The 16500-nt window shown below is 37.5% G+C and overlaps 2 protein-coding genes across 3 annotated transcripts; both read right to left on the bottom strand.

Annotated features, from left to right (window-relative positions):
- Window positions 1-70: 70 nt before the first annotated feature.
- LOC105446615 lies at window positions 71-3471 on the bottom strand. Its single transcript, XM_011683638.2, has 3 exons — window positions 3316-3471; window positions 2397-2609; window positions 71-419 (listed from the first exon to the last, which is right to left on the bottom strand). The coding sequence occupies exons 1-3, from the start codon at window positions 3413-3415 to the stop codon at window positions 283-285; spliced, it is 450 nt and encodes a 149-aa protein (XP_011681940.1). The 5' UTR covers window positions 3416-3471; the 3' UTR covers window positions 71-282.
- Window positions 3472-9566: 6095 nt separating this feature from the next.
- On the bottom strand, window positions 9567-16329 carry LOC579875 (trafficking protein particle complex subunit 2). 2 transcript variants are annotated; one of them, XM_779969.5, is made up of 6 exons: window positions 16221-16329; window positions 13047-13210; window positions 12470-12555; window positions 11812-11873; window positions 11119-11204; window positions 9567-10472 (listed from the first exon to the last, which is right to left on the bottom strand). In XM_779969.5, exons 2-6 carry the CDS (start codon window positions 13140-13142, stop codon window positions 10374-10376), a joined length of 429 nt encoding a protein of 142 aa, XP_785062.2. In that variant the 5' UTR covers window positions 13143-13210; window positions 16221-16329; the 3' UTR covers window positions 9567-10373. The 2 variants fall into 2 exon arrangements, with proteins under 2 accessions (XP_785062.2, XP_011681937.1); XM_011683635.2 differs by having other exon boundaries at window positions 16232-16318.
- Window positions 16330-16500: the final 171 nt, after the last annotated feature.

The raw sequence follows: 16500 nt of genomic DNA, 5'->3' as shown, positions 1-16500 counted from the left end.
CTATTGATTCAAAATCAAAAAAGAAAATTAGTAGTGGTAATGATATATGATTTTGTGTGTGAGAGTCACTTGGCACCTCCCTGTATGAAAGAGAGAGGGGAGGAGGGAGGAAAGAGAAATGAAAGGAAAGAGAAAGGAAAGGAAAGACCGATAGAGGTGAAAGAGGAGGAAGAATCACAGATCTTGTGTTTGAAAGGTCACTTGGCACCTCCCCCGTCGCTTTGCTCTTGATCAGTTCATATCAACATCAGACATGCACATTCTGACCTTTGACCCATCACCTCACCATGTAAAGAGAGAGATGTTGTATTTCTCGCTAAGATAGAAGAAGCAATCCAGAATGATGATCATGTCATGTATGTATTCCTTGGGGATCCTCCATAGCACTTCTTCTTTTAGGGCCTGTGGTTCGGTCCAACCTGGGAAGGGTGAAAGAAAGAGAGAGAGAGAGCGGATGAAAGAGGGAGGGAGAATGAAAGAGAGAGAGAGGGGATGAAAGAGAGAGGGAGAGAGAGGGACGAAAGAAAGAGAGGAGGGGAAGGAAAGAGAAAGTCAGAGAAAGGAAAAGGAAGGAAAAACAGGGTGAAAGGGAAAGAAAGTGAGAGGGGGGGATGTAGAGAGTGGAAGAAGAAAAGGATGTTAGAAAAAGTTCTAAGAATCAAAGATGCGTCAAATCATATTTTGAAAAAATAAAGAAAAGGTTAGTGAGAGGGGGATAGTCTATACAAAAAAATTGAGAAATTTGTGGTACAAACAAGAGAAGGAAAGATTGTAAGGGGAAAATAGAGTTAGAAGATTATAAAGTTGTAAAAACTGGAGAATTTGAGAGATGTTGAGAAACAAAAACATAAGACAAATGCGACTGCGTCTCCTATATATGCTTCTTCCATAATTGTTCCTGGGGGTGTTTCATAAAGCTGTTCGTGAAGTTACGCATGACTTTATGAACGGCTTGTATATAAAGTGCCAGATATGATGCCCAAAGTTTTTTCTGATATTTTCAATAACCTCAATTAAATTATGGCAAAAAATATACTTTCATTAAAAATGTTTGTTATGATAAGAATGTTAATCTACATCTGCACAGTTCAACTTTCTTGATGCAGTTAATAATGATTGAGCATCCCATTTGGCTTTTCATATACAAGTCGTTCGTAATGTCATGCGTAACTTTACGAACAGCTTTATGAAACACCCCCTGGAATTATTTGTGACATATCACAATGAAAAAAAAAGCCTATAATTAAATGTCAACCGACGACTACGATCTTGACCTGCTAATCCCAAAATGTAATTGGATCATCTTCATATAGTAATATCGTCGCCATGCTTAGATATTGCAATAGCAAGGCCCAAAACCTTTAATTTCAGAAATTGACCTCTGTGACCTTTGACCTACTTACTTTAAATCTAACGAAACAGTACATATATGGTGATACTATCGCCTAGTTTGAGGCCAATACCTCCAATAGTTCTTAAGATATCGAGATAAAGATAAAAAACAGTAATTTCAAAAATTGACCTCTATGACCTTTAACCATTGACCTACTAACCCAAAATCTAATAAGATCGTCTTCCTATGGTGACACATAATATTATTATCAACAATTTTGAGCTTCATTTCTCAAGTCGTTCTTGATATATTGTGATAACGAATTGAATTCTTTATTGTCATGCACAAAATAAAATGAAGGCATAAAAATCGTTTTACAGCTCACATTTGTATAGATATAACAATACATTAACATAATTATCATAGACAGTAACTACAAATAACATAAATAACATAACAATGTAATATAATTTAACCTCTCTGTTGAGAGCCAGGGGAATTATTTGATTATTTGTACTCCCCTGGCTCCCAACAGACAATACTAACTTAAATAAATAGCAGAAAATGTACATGACAACAATCAATGTCATATAACATATAAATAGAACAAGTCACAGCAAAGATCTAAAATCAATTATTCATTCATCAATTGTTAAAACGAGGCCTATACCTTAAATTGTATAAGTTGACCTCTGTGGCCTTTGACCTAGTTTCTCCAAAATCTAATCAGGATGTCTTCCTATGATACACAATACTATCATCATGCAAGTTTGACGTTCATATCTCAAGTGGTTCTTGAGATATCACGATAACTAGAAAGTGGGACGGACGGACGGACGAACAAGCCGAAAACATAATGCCTCCGGCACCACCTTTGGTGGGCGGAGGCATACAAAAAAAAAGGGGGGGGGGAAGGAAGAAGAAAGCACGAAATGAAAAATGAATACTTGATAAGTATGATGATGATTAGGATTATGAAAAAGGGTGATGCTAGTAATATTGCAGGATAGAGAAAGGCAGCCTGCCTATTCTGATGAGGCAGTTATGTGCTCAGTGACTTTACCTCTCTTTCTAGCCGCGCTCTTTGCTTTGGTGTTTGTAGGGAAAGTCCCGAATTTCTTGATGAGATGGGCGACGAGTCCCGGATGATAGTCACGATCCCATCCACACATATGCAATTCACCTTCGATCTCGTCTAACTGTCTCCCGAGCATGGGTCGCTCATGGTTGTCATAGTGACTCTGAATCATCTTTTCCATGTTGGACAAAGTATAACCTTGATTGAGATGGAAAAGATCAACGTGATAATGGGAGGTAAACGGTTGAAAAGATGGTTCAGGCATATACAGTGTATGAATATTTTACTCCAAGATATCTTCTACGGTATCTCTGAATTGTCTAGATGCATGAGAACACAACTTTTGAAAATGGAATATCATTAGGAAATACATGTGAATCACTTACGAACATATTTGGGAACAGTACGTGAAATATAAATGATAGCTTAAATAAGTTGACGATCAGCCATGCACAAAGAAGACGAAAGACTGGCTAACCGTCAACGAAACGGAGTTAAGTCATTTGTCAACTCTGCTTGTTGCTACGGCAGGCAGCCAGTGAAAACGAATTCGTTTAATCAAAATATGAAAATGCAAGCATTACTTTAAACAAACAGATCTTTGTTATTCCTGGCTCATTTTCCTAATTGAGGTGTCATATGAAAGGGCAGAAAATGAACTTTCTAGAAATGTAATTTTCTCTTTACAATTTAGATACCGCCCGCCAAATGACTTGTTGGTACCCTCTCTTCAAATCGTTTTTCATCACTCATGCGTGAAATATGCATCATACGAGTTGCATCAAATGAAAAAGGAGGATCTAAGCTTTATAACTATGTGTCATTTATTAATCAAGATTGTGATGATAAAACATCGATAATTCTCGGTTTTGTTTTTTCTGGGCGCACTGTATATCGTATTTACCGGTTAATTGCTTTGATCCTCCTCGGAACACTCTTGAGAGCACTACTCGTTCTAGCTGGAAAGCGACCTCGCCGAAGATGATGGTGTCTGGGCTAGCCATGAAGACAGATCTCGGTGATGTCGTCTGCGTATCTAAGAACCGTTTTCTCTCTGTCATGAAAATCCATAGCCCAACTTTAGATAACTACATGTATGTATTATAATCGTCAATATGCCTATATAATGTATATTCCCTGTTTAGAACTCCGGACATAAAGACTTAAGATGGGCATGTAACTGAAAATTCCTTTCCAATGAATTTATTATAAGAATAAATTGATATAATTCATGTTACATTCATTATTTGTATCAAAAAATATTAAAAAATCTGCACGGTTCTATTGTACATCCGAGGATGGTAGATTTGTATACAATAAATCTAAACTCTCTTCTGCTAAAATTAATCTTTACCCTACCAAACAGTAATGCCTATTTTCACAAAATCCATTTGAGATTGTATGCAATTAAAGTAAAACCTAGATCAATACCCCTTTCTGGTTTTCGCGAAGGTGACTCTGTTTGGAGAGATAGCTCTGTGCAGTCACTCTCAACCATTTTCTTACCGTGACTCTTTTCCATATCTGCTAATCCTGATCCCAGTCCACTTTCAAGTTCGCTCAGGTGACCCTCACTTACGGCAACTGATCTCAAATTACCATCAAATCCAGTTGAACAGTCACATTTCAAACAAGCCGGAAGGGAATGACTGAGCTTGTCGAGGTTTTCAGCAAGTCGTTCTTTGCCATCCTTTTCAAGGTTCACCATCTCGTTTTCCATCGCATTCCGCCAATCGTCAAACCGTCTGACGGCGCTGCGCCGAATCTGTGTAATTTTCACCTCGTCATCAAGATTCTGCTTGTAAATATCTCGAAGTTCGTTTTCAAGCATCTCGATTGTTGGCTCAGTGTTTGAGATGTCAGATGCGGTACTGAAAGAACCCTGCTGCCTCTGTGATTTCGACTGGAGTGGAGACTTCGGCACTGGCGCCAATCCTGGTGAAGTGTTCGTCACCCCTTCATATTTTGACCTTTTGCTTCGACTTTCTCCTACAAAAGATGCATGATCATTTTGGTAATTCGTCTTGTAGTCGAAATTCTTGGCATGTTCATGGTTACAAAATCCATTTTCTTTGCTACCGAATAATCTATCTGCATTTACAGACGGACGAAATGAGGTTTCTTCGTCTGCATCCAATGGCAAGTCACGTTTAGCCGAATTATTTTCACTAACACTCTTTGATCTTGTCCATCCATTCTTGCTGATATTATGTTTGTATCCTTTTCGTGATGAAGTTGGTCTCTGCGACGGACTGCCACGTTGTCGAGTGCGTGAATCAGATTTATCATTTAATGTTTGGCGCCGAAATGAGCGTTTGTCTCGAGAATCAACGAAACCGTCATCATCTGCTGGCGATAAACTCTTTAGTTGATACGCTAATTGTCTCACTGCGGAGCCCGGCGTCTTCCCAGGGGTGAAGAGATGAAGTGGATCACAATTATTTTGGGGGCTAGGATCAACGGTGGGGGCGACGACGGAACCGTCATCATCTTCTGGTGATAAACCCTTTAGTTGGTACGCTAATTGTCTCACTGAGGAGCCTGGCGTCTTCCCACGGGTGAAGAGATTAAGTGGGTCACAGTCGTAGGGGCGAGGTACTGATGACACCGGATCACCACGACTCCTTGGTGCGTTCTCATTCATCTCATCTTCAAATATAACCCTCTTCTGTGGAGTCTTTGCTGGAGTGGAAGTCACAGGTCGTGAATGAACACTGCTAATGGCGTTGCTAGCTGCAAAACCTTGCATATCTGGGCTGGCAGCTAGTCTTGTCTCCTCCAGTAATGACTCGACTTTAGCCTCAAGACAATCGTTTTTATTCACGTTCCTTTTAAACTTGATGCTGGTATTTGGCCTTTTCGGCGTTGATGTCACGGGTGTGGACCTCATCTGGGCGTGGTCAAGCTTTTCATCCTGTCTTCTCAGCCAGTCGTTTCTTATATCTGAGCTCTCCGTCATGGCCGATTCCCCGGGACGAGGTACAAAGTCAACATGCCGATAGGAAGCAGGAGCACACCATGGGTTAGACACTTGTAATATTCTCTCTTGGTGTGGGTCGAACGGGCCTTTGTCTGGTGATGACGTGATTCCTCCAAAATGTTTAGGCTTGCGGTAAGAGCTTTTCACTCGAGAATGATCATCCATGTTTTTAGGGCTTCCACTAGATCTAGGACTTCCACTAGATCTAGGCCTAAGCCTTGTCTCATTAAACCTTTGACCCAATCCAGCATCTGAAGCAGCTTGCTGTTTAGAAGATCTGTCAATACGAGCATTTTCTGGTTTTGTGTTGAAAGAAGAATTTCTAATTTGGTGAGATCTATTCATTGTTGAACCTCTAGAAACCATGGGAACATCATCCTGAACCTTTGATCTGCGTTGTGATTCCGTTGAAATCGGTTCTTGTTTCACAGACGTCATCAGGGCTGTTGGAGATTCGGAATCTCTTTCATGGCCATGAGAATGACCGTCCTCTTTTGACTTCCCTCCAGTCTCTTCCATCCACTTGAGAAAGCCTGAGAACATCGCATTTTGCTTCAGCGTCGCATTCTGCTCCAGTAGACTCATCTTGTGAGTCAGCATTTTATTTTCACGAGCCAATGCTGAAATTTGTCCTCTCATTTGCTTGATCGTCTGCCCCTCGTCTTTCGACATCGTTTTTTCTCTTTCTGTCAAGCTACAGCTTTCTTACAAACACTAAGTTATGACCTCACACTTCTCCGTAAAAAGGGCAGAAAAGAAGCGAGATATATTGTATTTTCACCCTTTTCAGCAATACGATGATATTAAAAAGAAAACAAACAAACTGATAACGCAGTGTCGTTATGCGCAACGCGTGCTTTTGCATCTAGCGCGCAAATGATTTTTGCGCAAAATAAGACTTTTCATTGTGACGTTTTCAATCTCATTACGAATTTCAAAGACTTTAAAAATATATCTTAATCATCATTTCACATCTGCTCCATCGTTTTCTTGTTTGGGTATATTCTCTCCATGTGTTCCAAATGTCGCGATAAACTTTCATTTTGCATCCTCCCCGTTCCCGAGATATCTCCCGTAATTTTCCTCCCTTGGCAATAAAATTTCGTGATTATAATCGTGAATGGTCGTGCATTAGCCCCTTCAGTCACTCACTGGAGGGTTGGTATAAAGACTCTATCAATGCGTTATATTGGTTCTTGGTTGGTTTGTCCTCCAAAATAATCGTCTGAGTTTTAACTGGAGGTGCGGGTAGGGTGTATTAATTTGTAGATGGGGGGGGGGGGACGATAGGGCAATTTTGAATTTGACAGGGTCAGTGTGGGTGACAGTGTAGGGGAGGCCCTTTTTTTGGTCCAATTTTTCAGGAAATATTTTGCGCCGATTCAGTCAGCCGGTGAATAAGCGGGGGGGGGGGGGGGGTGAGACCACTATTTATTTTTTTGGACCTAATTCGTGAGATTTTTTTTTTTTTTTTTTTTTTTTGACCCGTCAGCCCCCCCCCCCCCTTTTTTTTGGTCCAATTTTTCAGGAAAAATCGCTACGTGGATCCGCCCCTGATATCATGACATTATAATCATCTTTATCATATAGTCATCATCATCATCATCATCATCTTCATCGTCATCATTACCATCATTGAATTATCATCGTCGTCATCAATATTATGATGCAACATCCCCTCGAGCCTATAAAACAACAGTATTGCCCTCATAGCAGTCATTACATCTATACAATATCAACTTCATAAATCTCTGTTATGACCAATAATATCTTCCTCGTTAATCACTCTGTTTTTCATGTCATTACATATCGGCAGCCGTTACATGTAGCATTATTATCCTAACCATGATCAACATATTAAATCACCATTAACATTGTCGCTGTTCTGTTTAGTAAGTCTGTAATATCAAAACACTCCATTTTCGTTTTATTTGGTTTCCATTAGCCCCTATTCACTCTGTTTTAAGAGTACACATCTATCCTCGTGCCCGCATTTTTTAAAACAATCTCTTCCCATGAATCTGCTTTTAATACTTAATTTTTGTCTCACTTCTAATTCTTCGTTATTCCATTTTTAAAATTACAATTACAAACCCTTCTCTCAGTTCCTCCCCTTCCAAATCCCAAACTTTCTGCAAGTTCCCCCATGCTTGAACAATGTCTACATAAATCATTTCATATCGTTTTTTTCATTGAATACACATCATTATATACCTCATTTTAAGATTCTTTACTAATCCTGTCTTCTGATTGGTTGAAAATGCAGTCATGTTCTTAACCATGCCCGCTAATTGAAATTCATAGTCATTTTTCCCGGCTCTACCAGTTTATATCCATTTTTCATAGCACTTTTTCCATGGCTGTGAAACGTGACGTCATTTTGCTGCGATCCCCAACCATGCCCGCTAATTGAAATTCATAGTCATTTTTCCCGGCTCTACCGGTTTATATCCATTTTTCATAGCACTTTTTCCATGGCTGTGAAACGTGACGTCATTTTGCTGCGATCCCCATTTTGGTTTACGTGTTACCGTATAAGTTTCTTTTGTGCGATGAGATGGAAACCTAAATGGGTGAGTCAACATTTTCCTTTTTTTCGGTATATAAAATATATATTGACTGCTTTTAATATTCGAGGCATAGTTGTTTCTATAGGGTCTCGGGAAACTCACAACCTGCTATGACCCCGCGGCGCAAGCGCCTTGGGGTCATAGCAGGTTGTGAGTTTCCCTTGACCCTATAGAAACCACTATGCCTCTCAAAGCAGTCAATATATCCTTATTATTGCCCCCTCTCTCTCTCTCTCTCTCTTTCTCACCTCTACCTCTCAGTCTCATATACATTACTCTTCCTTCTTTAGATTAGAAAAAAATATTCTTCATCAGTAGTTCCATCTTTTGTAATCCTCTCTTTTGCATACTCCCCACATTATCAATTACAATATATTCTTTTTCTTTACATGAAGGCATGGAATAAAATGTTGATATCTAGGAGTTCATACTTGTTAATATCTTTTATTTACAATATACAATACAATGTATCTAATTAGGACTTCGTTTTCAAAATGATATCAGTCGATCAAATATTGCACTTCATTATCCCAACAATATATCGAGGGGTCAGTGACACAAAGATGTAACTCCATTTCAGCCATTTTGAGAAAAAGTTGTTTTGTGTCACTGAGCACTTGGGCCTTACAGAGTTAAGTCTATGTTTCGCTAGCCATTGACTTCAATGGGGTGTTGGATGGAGTCAAGTCTTTGTGTTTGCTGGAAAGCCCACATTTTTCTGAACATTTTGATATCAAATGCTCATTTTGACAAAATATGGAGTTACGTCTTTGTGTCACTGAACCCTCGATATTGTATCTATTCAGACCTGTTACATGTTTGGAGTCTTGTGATGGGTCTACAGTTCATAATACATGCATATTTGTACAATATTTTTCTGCTTGGAGCCAGAAGGGTGTTAACTTATATAAATTTACACAGAGTCAAAGCCCTTCTAGCCCCAAATAGATTATATATTCATATTTCCTACATTTCCTTGAATTTCCTTATGTAGCAACTAACACAAGGGAAGTCACACAGACATTCATTGATCCGAAATTAATAGCTCCTTGCTTGAATTTGTCAAAGATACAATGAAAATTCCAGGTTTAAATTCAGCAATGCACTTAGTGTAACAAAATGACCGCAATCAATTTTCATTAGAGTATGTGTCATCTAAGGAATTTTGTGAAGTACACAAGGGGCTAAGGATAGCCATACATATCGATAAACAAGATAAGGAGGGAGATACTTTAGAAATATTCCTTTGGTTCTAAGAGTACCCTGAAGAATAAAAATACATTTTACATCTTTTAAGGCGTATTTTCAGTAGTACACTATCCATGCAAATCATATTCCTTGCATTCCATGTGCTTACAGTGTATTCATAAACCATGGTAGTTGTATATGTATTAGGGAATACATATCAATAATGAAAATTATCAAATTTCGATTTCTAGCCCAATAATTTTAGTATGATCCCATACATTTGTTCTATAACTGAACAGAGTACATAATTCTCTAAAGATGTATTAATAAGTGTTCCATTTAGGGAATGTATCAAATAATATAAATGCAAGCATTCATTCAAATATCTTTTTAAAGATTTTATTTTTGTAATACCGGTAAGCCATTTTAAAATATAAAATAACACATAACTGCATTCATGCTGTCCATACCAATGGACATGCATCAATACGACTCCTGTCAGTCTCATAAGTCATAATGTACATTATGTATTTAATCATTTTAGGCAAACAAGGTTAAATACATGTATATACTTATTTAATAATGTTACTTTGGATCATATTTATGAACACAAAAAGTCTCATTATCAGTGGTCCTGCTTGTTTATATTCTTGTTAACTTTTTCAGTACCGGTATAACAAGCTAATATCATTGGTAGCCATGGTTCCACTGGTTTCTTGTCTATGGGAAGATACAGTGGACCTAATGGCTCTTAATGCCTGCCTCAGGGTCTTGGTTACAGAGGTTTAATACCTTACCAAAGAGCATATCAACAGATTTTGTAACCAGGGATATTCCAGTAAACAATACTTCTTCTTCACCACTAGAGCCTTCTCAATTCTCCTCTTCACACAATTACTACAGGCATTCTGGATTTAAAAACGCAAAGCCATTGGAGGCAGTTTGATTCCCATGAAACATATACTTCTGGTATTAAATCAACACCTTCTTATTAAAGCTCAGTATGCAACATGAGGTATAAATCAGAGCATACACTATTCCTTCAAATTCCTTTTGCAACATACATGTGCAGTATATGATGTCATGACATTCCGAAAGAAAGGGGGAAAACCGTTAACAATGTCAACATTGCAGAAGCCTTTCCTTGAATGGGATATATATAACTGCTCTTTATGCAACACCGATAGAGTACTATGACATAATCATGATAACAATGATGATAACTCAGCTAGTAAGGAATCTCTTGGCAAGTTGTTGTATCCTCTTTTCAAGGGCTGGTGACTTGATTGGACTGCTTGGCTCATAGAATGGATTCATGGAATACTGGGAGGAGAGACAAAAAGAATACAATCATATAAATATGATTAATATGATTATATGAATTTATTACTAGGGAAGTATGTATATCAATAAGGATCAAGAAGGGAAAAAACAGTCGCTGCACAGATATTTTTATGAACAAATTCAAATTGATATTATTTTATTGAAATCAGAATCCTGGCATAGAATTATCGTCAAAGTAAACAATCAAACAAAACAAAGCAAAATAAAATTGATGTAAAGTGAATAGGAACAAAAACTTCAAACTATCAAGAGCTGCATCTAGCTGTTAACATTCGAAAAGCAATGTTTGTCTGGAATAACAGGTACATGTGTTACTATATATCTAATAATTGCACTTTATATAATCATATAAAAACTTGGGCTGTATTCTATAACAATTAATACCCGACACTGGGCTTATGCTTCTGTTCAAATTCAGGTTTAACATAGGAAATTAATCTGAAGTCTACAAATGATCTTAGATCCATAGTCGCATTTAACTGAATTAGTAGATTACAGATGACAGAGTTTCTATGAGAACAAGAAAATAACAAGTACATGCTCCTTTAAAAATAGATAGGGATCAATTGGAAAGAGCATAAATGGGAGGTTGATAAACCTTGGAGATCCAGTATTTAGAACTCACCTTGATGAATATTTCATATACTTCTGAGAAAAAGTTCTTGATCCCGTCTTCATTCTTGATATCATGTAGAACAAGAAATCTCATCCGTAAATAACAAATTAGGTCAAGGAATCGTAATGCTTACTACATCATTTTACCTTTTGATTTCTAGTAATAATTACTCAGTCACCAATGATCACAAACTACATGCTTGATTGATAAAATGTCTTCTATCATACGTACCAGGCAATTGAGTAAACTTTGTATTAATTGTTTAACCTTGTACAGAAACAAGGAGTAGAATGCGCCTGCTTATGGTGCTTGTTCATGTTAGGTCTTGCTTTTCATATGAATGAACATTTATGAATTGAAATAAGAGACAATTAAAAGGGAATTCTCTTTTGTAAGTTAGTACTTAGAATTAGAGATGAGATGCCTTTTACTACCATAAAATGGCATACACCTTTGCTGCTACCCATTTACTCCTAGCTTGCATGTTACTGTTTCCTACCCCATGAACACACAATAAAGGCCACATATCTAGCATCTGTTGCCTCACTCTCTACATTGTCATCATTTTGTGACATCATACAAAATGTAGATCTACTGCCTCATTACTACATTATTAAACCTTTGCAAATTAACCAAATCAGAAGGGTGTTGGGAACAAAGAAATGAAAGAATTTTTTTTTTTGGTTTCTTTAGAAAGGATATTTCCCGCTGTGACGAATGCTGAAACAAACCACTCGTTGAACTTGTCAACTGTCTTGAGATACCTGCATCAATGAAGGACAAAAAGAAGAGTCAATTTTACATTTATAAAATTGTTATAATTACAATATTGCACACTTATCTCAGTGCATTTAACAGTATAAATCAATTAATAAGGTTGATATGTACAAGTTTCCACAGATACAATACCAAAATATTGTTACCAACACAGTGGAACATTTTCTTACATACCGGTATGTATCTGATTGTGAGATGGGCAAATAATGGACACAAATACGTCATTGTTGACCTTAAATGCTTACATGAACAATCATATCTAGAAATATAAGGATAATGTAGCACCTGTTAAAACTGCATAATAAAACAATATCGTATGCTTGCTTTAAAAAAAAACCTTAAGGATAATTATTCTCTGTTCAATAGAACTTTTTCTTCTACATAATTTCTGAGGATATGGTGTTTTTTCTGCAATTTTCAGGAGTAAACTGAGTTCTGACATATATTCATGATCATCCATTCTTTAAAGTCTAACTTAAAACCATCAGTTATATGGAAGATTAACAAAGTGTAATCATAAATGTGATGGTAAAGTGCTATTAAAAACAAGATACTCAACAAGTGAGATGGGAACATTACGTACATATTTGGTGTCGTCCACATGTGTTCATCTACCATATCCAATGCTGCATGAGCTATGAATTGATTCAGGTGTCTATGATCATCTTTCTGTTATGAAAATGGAAAAAAAAATGCAAGGTTAAGAACTCAAGGTAACATTGAGCTTTTTAATGGTAATTTTGGTATTGATAGAAACTGAATTTTCAGACTAAAATAAGTTATAAAAAAAGAAAGTAAAAGAAGAGTACAAAATGAATGACTTCTGTAAAAAAAAATATACCGTTATATAAAAAAAAAAAAAAAAATGGGGGGGGGGGATGGTTAGATGATGTATTCATCTCTCTGATGAAATCATAGGGATCATGCTTGGGTCATTCAACTAACAATCAGTGGCAACATTTAATGTTGGCATCAATTTGTATTGTGTTCATCATAGCTACTTGCTTAATAATTTAGATTTGAAAACAAATCTTTGTCACTATGATTGACATTGAGGGGGTCTGGGAATACAATTAGTTTTAAATATATAAGCTTGGGGTCGAAAAGCAAACCTTTTCTTTTGCAAACAAAATTTTTAAAAAGCACTATGTAGCATTTACCTTTGCTTCAGCAGCTCTTGATTGGCTACTATGCTCAAGCTCAAACACTGGGTTGTCATGGTGACCAACTATAACAAAATAGTAATTTCCTGACATCTCTACCCCTTTATAACAATGCTCACGATGCTTAATCTGTCAGAGTCCAGTCTCCTATGTTTCTCTGGCTGAAGATATTGGAAGAAAAGACATGAAATAAGAAATGATGAGATAAGAATTAGGTACAATTTTAAGGTTTGACTTCATCCCAATCCTAAATTCATCACAGAAGATTCTTTGTCCATCATTCTTTCATATATACATAAAGTTAAAGGCATAATGGGTGGCTGACGCTTCTTGCCTACTAATACTTTGTAAAGCCTACTGCTAGTTTCCCGTTTTCCGAATTTTTCAATAGACTGGGGGGTAAAATTTCATTGTGAAATAAAAACAGATTAGATAAGATTATATTAGAGTGCCTTAGATCTATTTGTAACAAAACAAAACCTTCATATCTATTTTGTTACTATTACTGTATTTATTTGTGCAAGAAAACAGTTAGAAACTGATGAGAAAATTCAAATTTATGTAATTTTTTTTACAAGCCTCTAAATGCCATCTTTCAAGTAAAAAATCTGGAACCGCATATTAAATAAATGAGTGCGCAGCCCTCATAGGGGAGATGCAAGTTGGTCTAGCGGCAAGTTCACTTGGTCAGCTCTCTTTCTTCGCCTACTAGCTTAGGTGACCCCAGTTTGAAATTAAGTCACATCTTTCAGATAGTGACATTAACCTTAGATCCCTAGATGTAAATAATCATATCTGATTGGTACACGTCTGTAAGAACCCAATTACACACACTCATCCCCAGGCTTTGTTTTTGCAATGTCAAAATGACAACACAGCCGTTCCTTGTAGTTTTGACACTTTACAGTCCAGTGTTGTCTTTGTTCAGTGTTTTCACTACAATTTTGACGAGACGAGATTCAAGCATTAGAAAAATACGACAGCAAATTGTCAATTTCAAATGAAATATATAATTAGCACTGATTAGGTACGCAGACATAGTCTATGCCCCCTATTATTTATACAAGATTTGAGTTTAGACTGCGCGAGATGCAATGCAACAGTGCTTGTCATTTTTACAAGTAACAAGGACAGGCAGTGTTCAGGCCTCTCGCCAGGAAATTAAAAACGCAACGCGTGGCGCGACCCGAGGGGAAATTTGACCCCCCCCCCCAAAAAAAAAAAAAAAAAAAAAAAATTACAAGTATTACAAGTAATTTGATGAATTTTTATCATGGTATTATATTCCGGGTCATTGTCATATTTACCCTTGCACTAAATATTCTAAATTATCAATGTTATTCTATCTGTCTAGACCTATGTTGGAATTTGTGAAATTTGTTATCCGATGTTACAAAGAAAAAAAAATGAGAATGATCCTAGTTGTTTGGATTTTTTAAAGCTGTAATTATTTTCCTTATATTAAAAACAATATTGCATTTTCTAATTTTCACAAAAATTGCAGTAGACCTCTACTCAAATTTCTGCAAGTCTTTTACTTCATATTCGAGTAAAATACATTCTCTGTCTCAAAATGAAATTTATACACCAGTCAATGAAAGTTTGATTTGAGGTCAACACACACAAAGACTACGCCGCTGCATAAGCTATGTGCACACAATGCCATACCTGCCAACCCTTACGAATAATTCAGAATATTCTGTTGTTTTTTTTATTTCTAGGACCAGAAAATGTCAGTTTAATTAAACTACCTAAACAATGACCCATAGATCTAGACCATAGTCTATGGGGTCATTCTTTAATAAAACTGACATTTGTCACCATTCCCCATACACATAGATGATAGAGGCAGATGTAATCTCCAGAGACGCCACGTTCAAAGATCAGCTATACGTGACATTTTCATGATGCGGCGCGCGAGCATGCATGCGAGGGTATAGCGTAAAGGTTTTTTTTTAAATCACGTGCGTTGTGCGTGAGAGCGTTTTCAGACCCTCGAAATGCGTGACACTTGGTAGCTCTGAATCTCAGCGGAGCAACCGTCGATATCAGAGACTGAATGCGTGACACTTGGTAGCTCTGAATCTCAGCGGAACAACCTTCGATATCAGAGACTGAAGCTTTCGGTCTTCATTTGCGTACACATCATTCATGACATGCATGGCCAGGCGCAGGCTGGACCCAATTTAGACCGAATTTTCCGTCTCTTTCGTTCGTTAGCCTCTTATTGGGGTAGGGTCGGCCGGCTCTCTCTTTAGTCAAATCTGTGCCACCGAGTTTACAGAGCAGACCCTATGGTCGGCTTCTGTCTCTTAAGAGAGGAGCCGACCCTACCCAAATCAGAGGCCAACGAACGAAAGAGACAGAAGCCGACCAGCACTGCACTGAGTCGGGAGAGGCTAGTCCATCTTAGACCGTCTTAGACCCAAAATCCCCCAAAATGTCATTTTACCTCGTGCATATCCACATGTAAATTAGGCCTAGGGTCTAGGCTATAATAAATCAGTTCCACTTAGATCTACCAACTTGACTGAAATAACTTTAATAGTCCCTTTTTAGGAAATTATGGGTCAAAATCGAAATCCATTTTGAAAATCTTTTTCAACATGGATTTCGATTTTGACCCATAAATTCCTAAAAAGGGACTATTAAACTGATTATTTCAGTCAAGTTGGTAAGTGGAACTGATTTATTATAGCCTAGGCCTAATTTACAATATAAAATGCACGAGGTAAAATGACATTTTGCCTTTTTTGGGGGATTTTGGGGGCAAAACGCTACGACCTGAAATGGCCGTGGCGTTATCAAGGGAATGTGTATAGACGGTTTCCGTCTCTAAAGAGAGAGCCGGCCGACCCTACCCCAATAAGAGGCTAACGAACGAAAGAGACGGAAAATTCGGTCTAAGTCCATCTAAGCTCGTCCGAGATTCATATGGCTAGCTATGCCGAGACTACTGCGGTCGCGGTCTCTCTCGATCCCAATTTGTGTCGCTGCGCTGGGCCTGAGCTTGTGAGAGCCTGGAGTGCGGTGCTGGCACGACAAATGGTTTAAAATAAAATCACTGACGAAGCTACGTTAAACTTAATGGAACCTGAATAAATAATGAGATAACAAAGCATTAGATGTAGTATAATAGTACTCTAGTAGTTCGCTAAACATATTACTTACACAATTATTACCATTCAGATGCAGAGTTGTCTGCTAAAAACACTGCCACTGGTTTTCTATTGAATCCGGAAGTCATCCGTGTAAGAAAAGTAGTTACGGCTACATGCGCTAGCCAATGAGAATAGAAAATTAGACGCGCGCCAGTATGCCTTATCACTCCTTTGAATAAACTGTGACAAGTCACTTATCATGTAGCTCCAAATTTATGATAATTTGATTTAAAATTTGTACGGGATAGATGAAAAAAATGATATATGATGTATAAAGTTAGCTTTATCGT

The sequence above is a fragment of the Strongylocentrotus purpuratus genome, unplaced genomic scaffold, assembly GCF_000002235.5.
Source record: "Strongylocentrotus purpuratus isolate Spur 01 unplaced genomic scaffold, Spur_5.0 spur5_scaffold_11, whole genome shotgun sequence".
Lineage (NCBI taxonomy): Eukaryota > Metazoa > Echinodermata > Echinoidea > Camarodonta > Strongylocentrotidae > Strongylocentrotus > Strongylocentrotus purpuratus.
This window is presented reverse-complemented; position numbering and strand designations above follow the sequence as displayed.

Coding starts and splice junctions, on each gene's coding strand:
- LOC105446615 (XM_011683638.2), bottom strand. CDS start 3,415: ATGGCTAGCCCAGACACCATCATCTTCGGCGAGGTCGCTTTCCAGCTA. Junction 2,610..3,315: donor AGGATCAAAGCAATTAACCG/GTAAATACGATA, acceptor ATCTCAATCAAG/GTTATACTTTGTCCAACATG. Junction 420..2,396: donor GAGCGCGGCTAGAAAGAGAG/GTAAAGTCACTG, acceptor CACCCTTCCCAG/GTTGGACCGAACCACAGGCC.
- LOC579875 (XM_779969.5), bottom strand. CDS start 13,142: ATGTCAGGAAATTACTATTTTGTTATAGTTGGTCACCATGACAACCCA. Junction 12,556..13,046: donor CAAGAGCTGCTGAAGCAAAG/GTAAATGCTACA, acceptor TTTTCATAACAG/AAAGATGATCATAGACACCT. Junction 10,473..11,118: donor TATATGAAATATTCATCAAG/GTGAGTTCTAAA, acceptor CTCTCCTCCCAG/TATTCCATGAATCCATTCTA.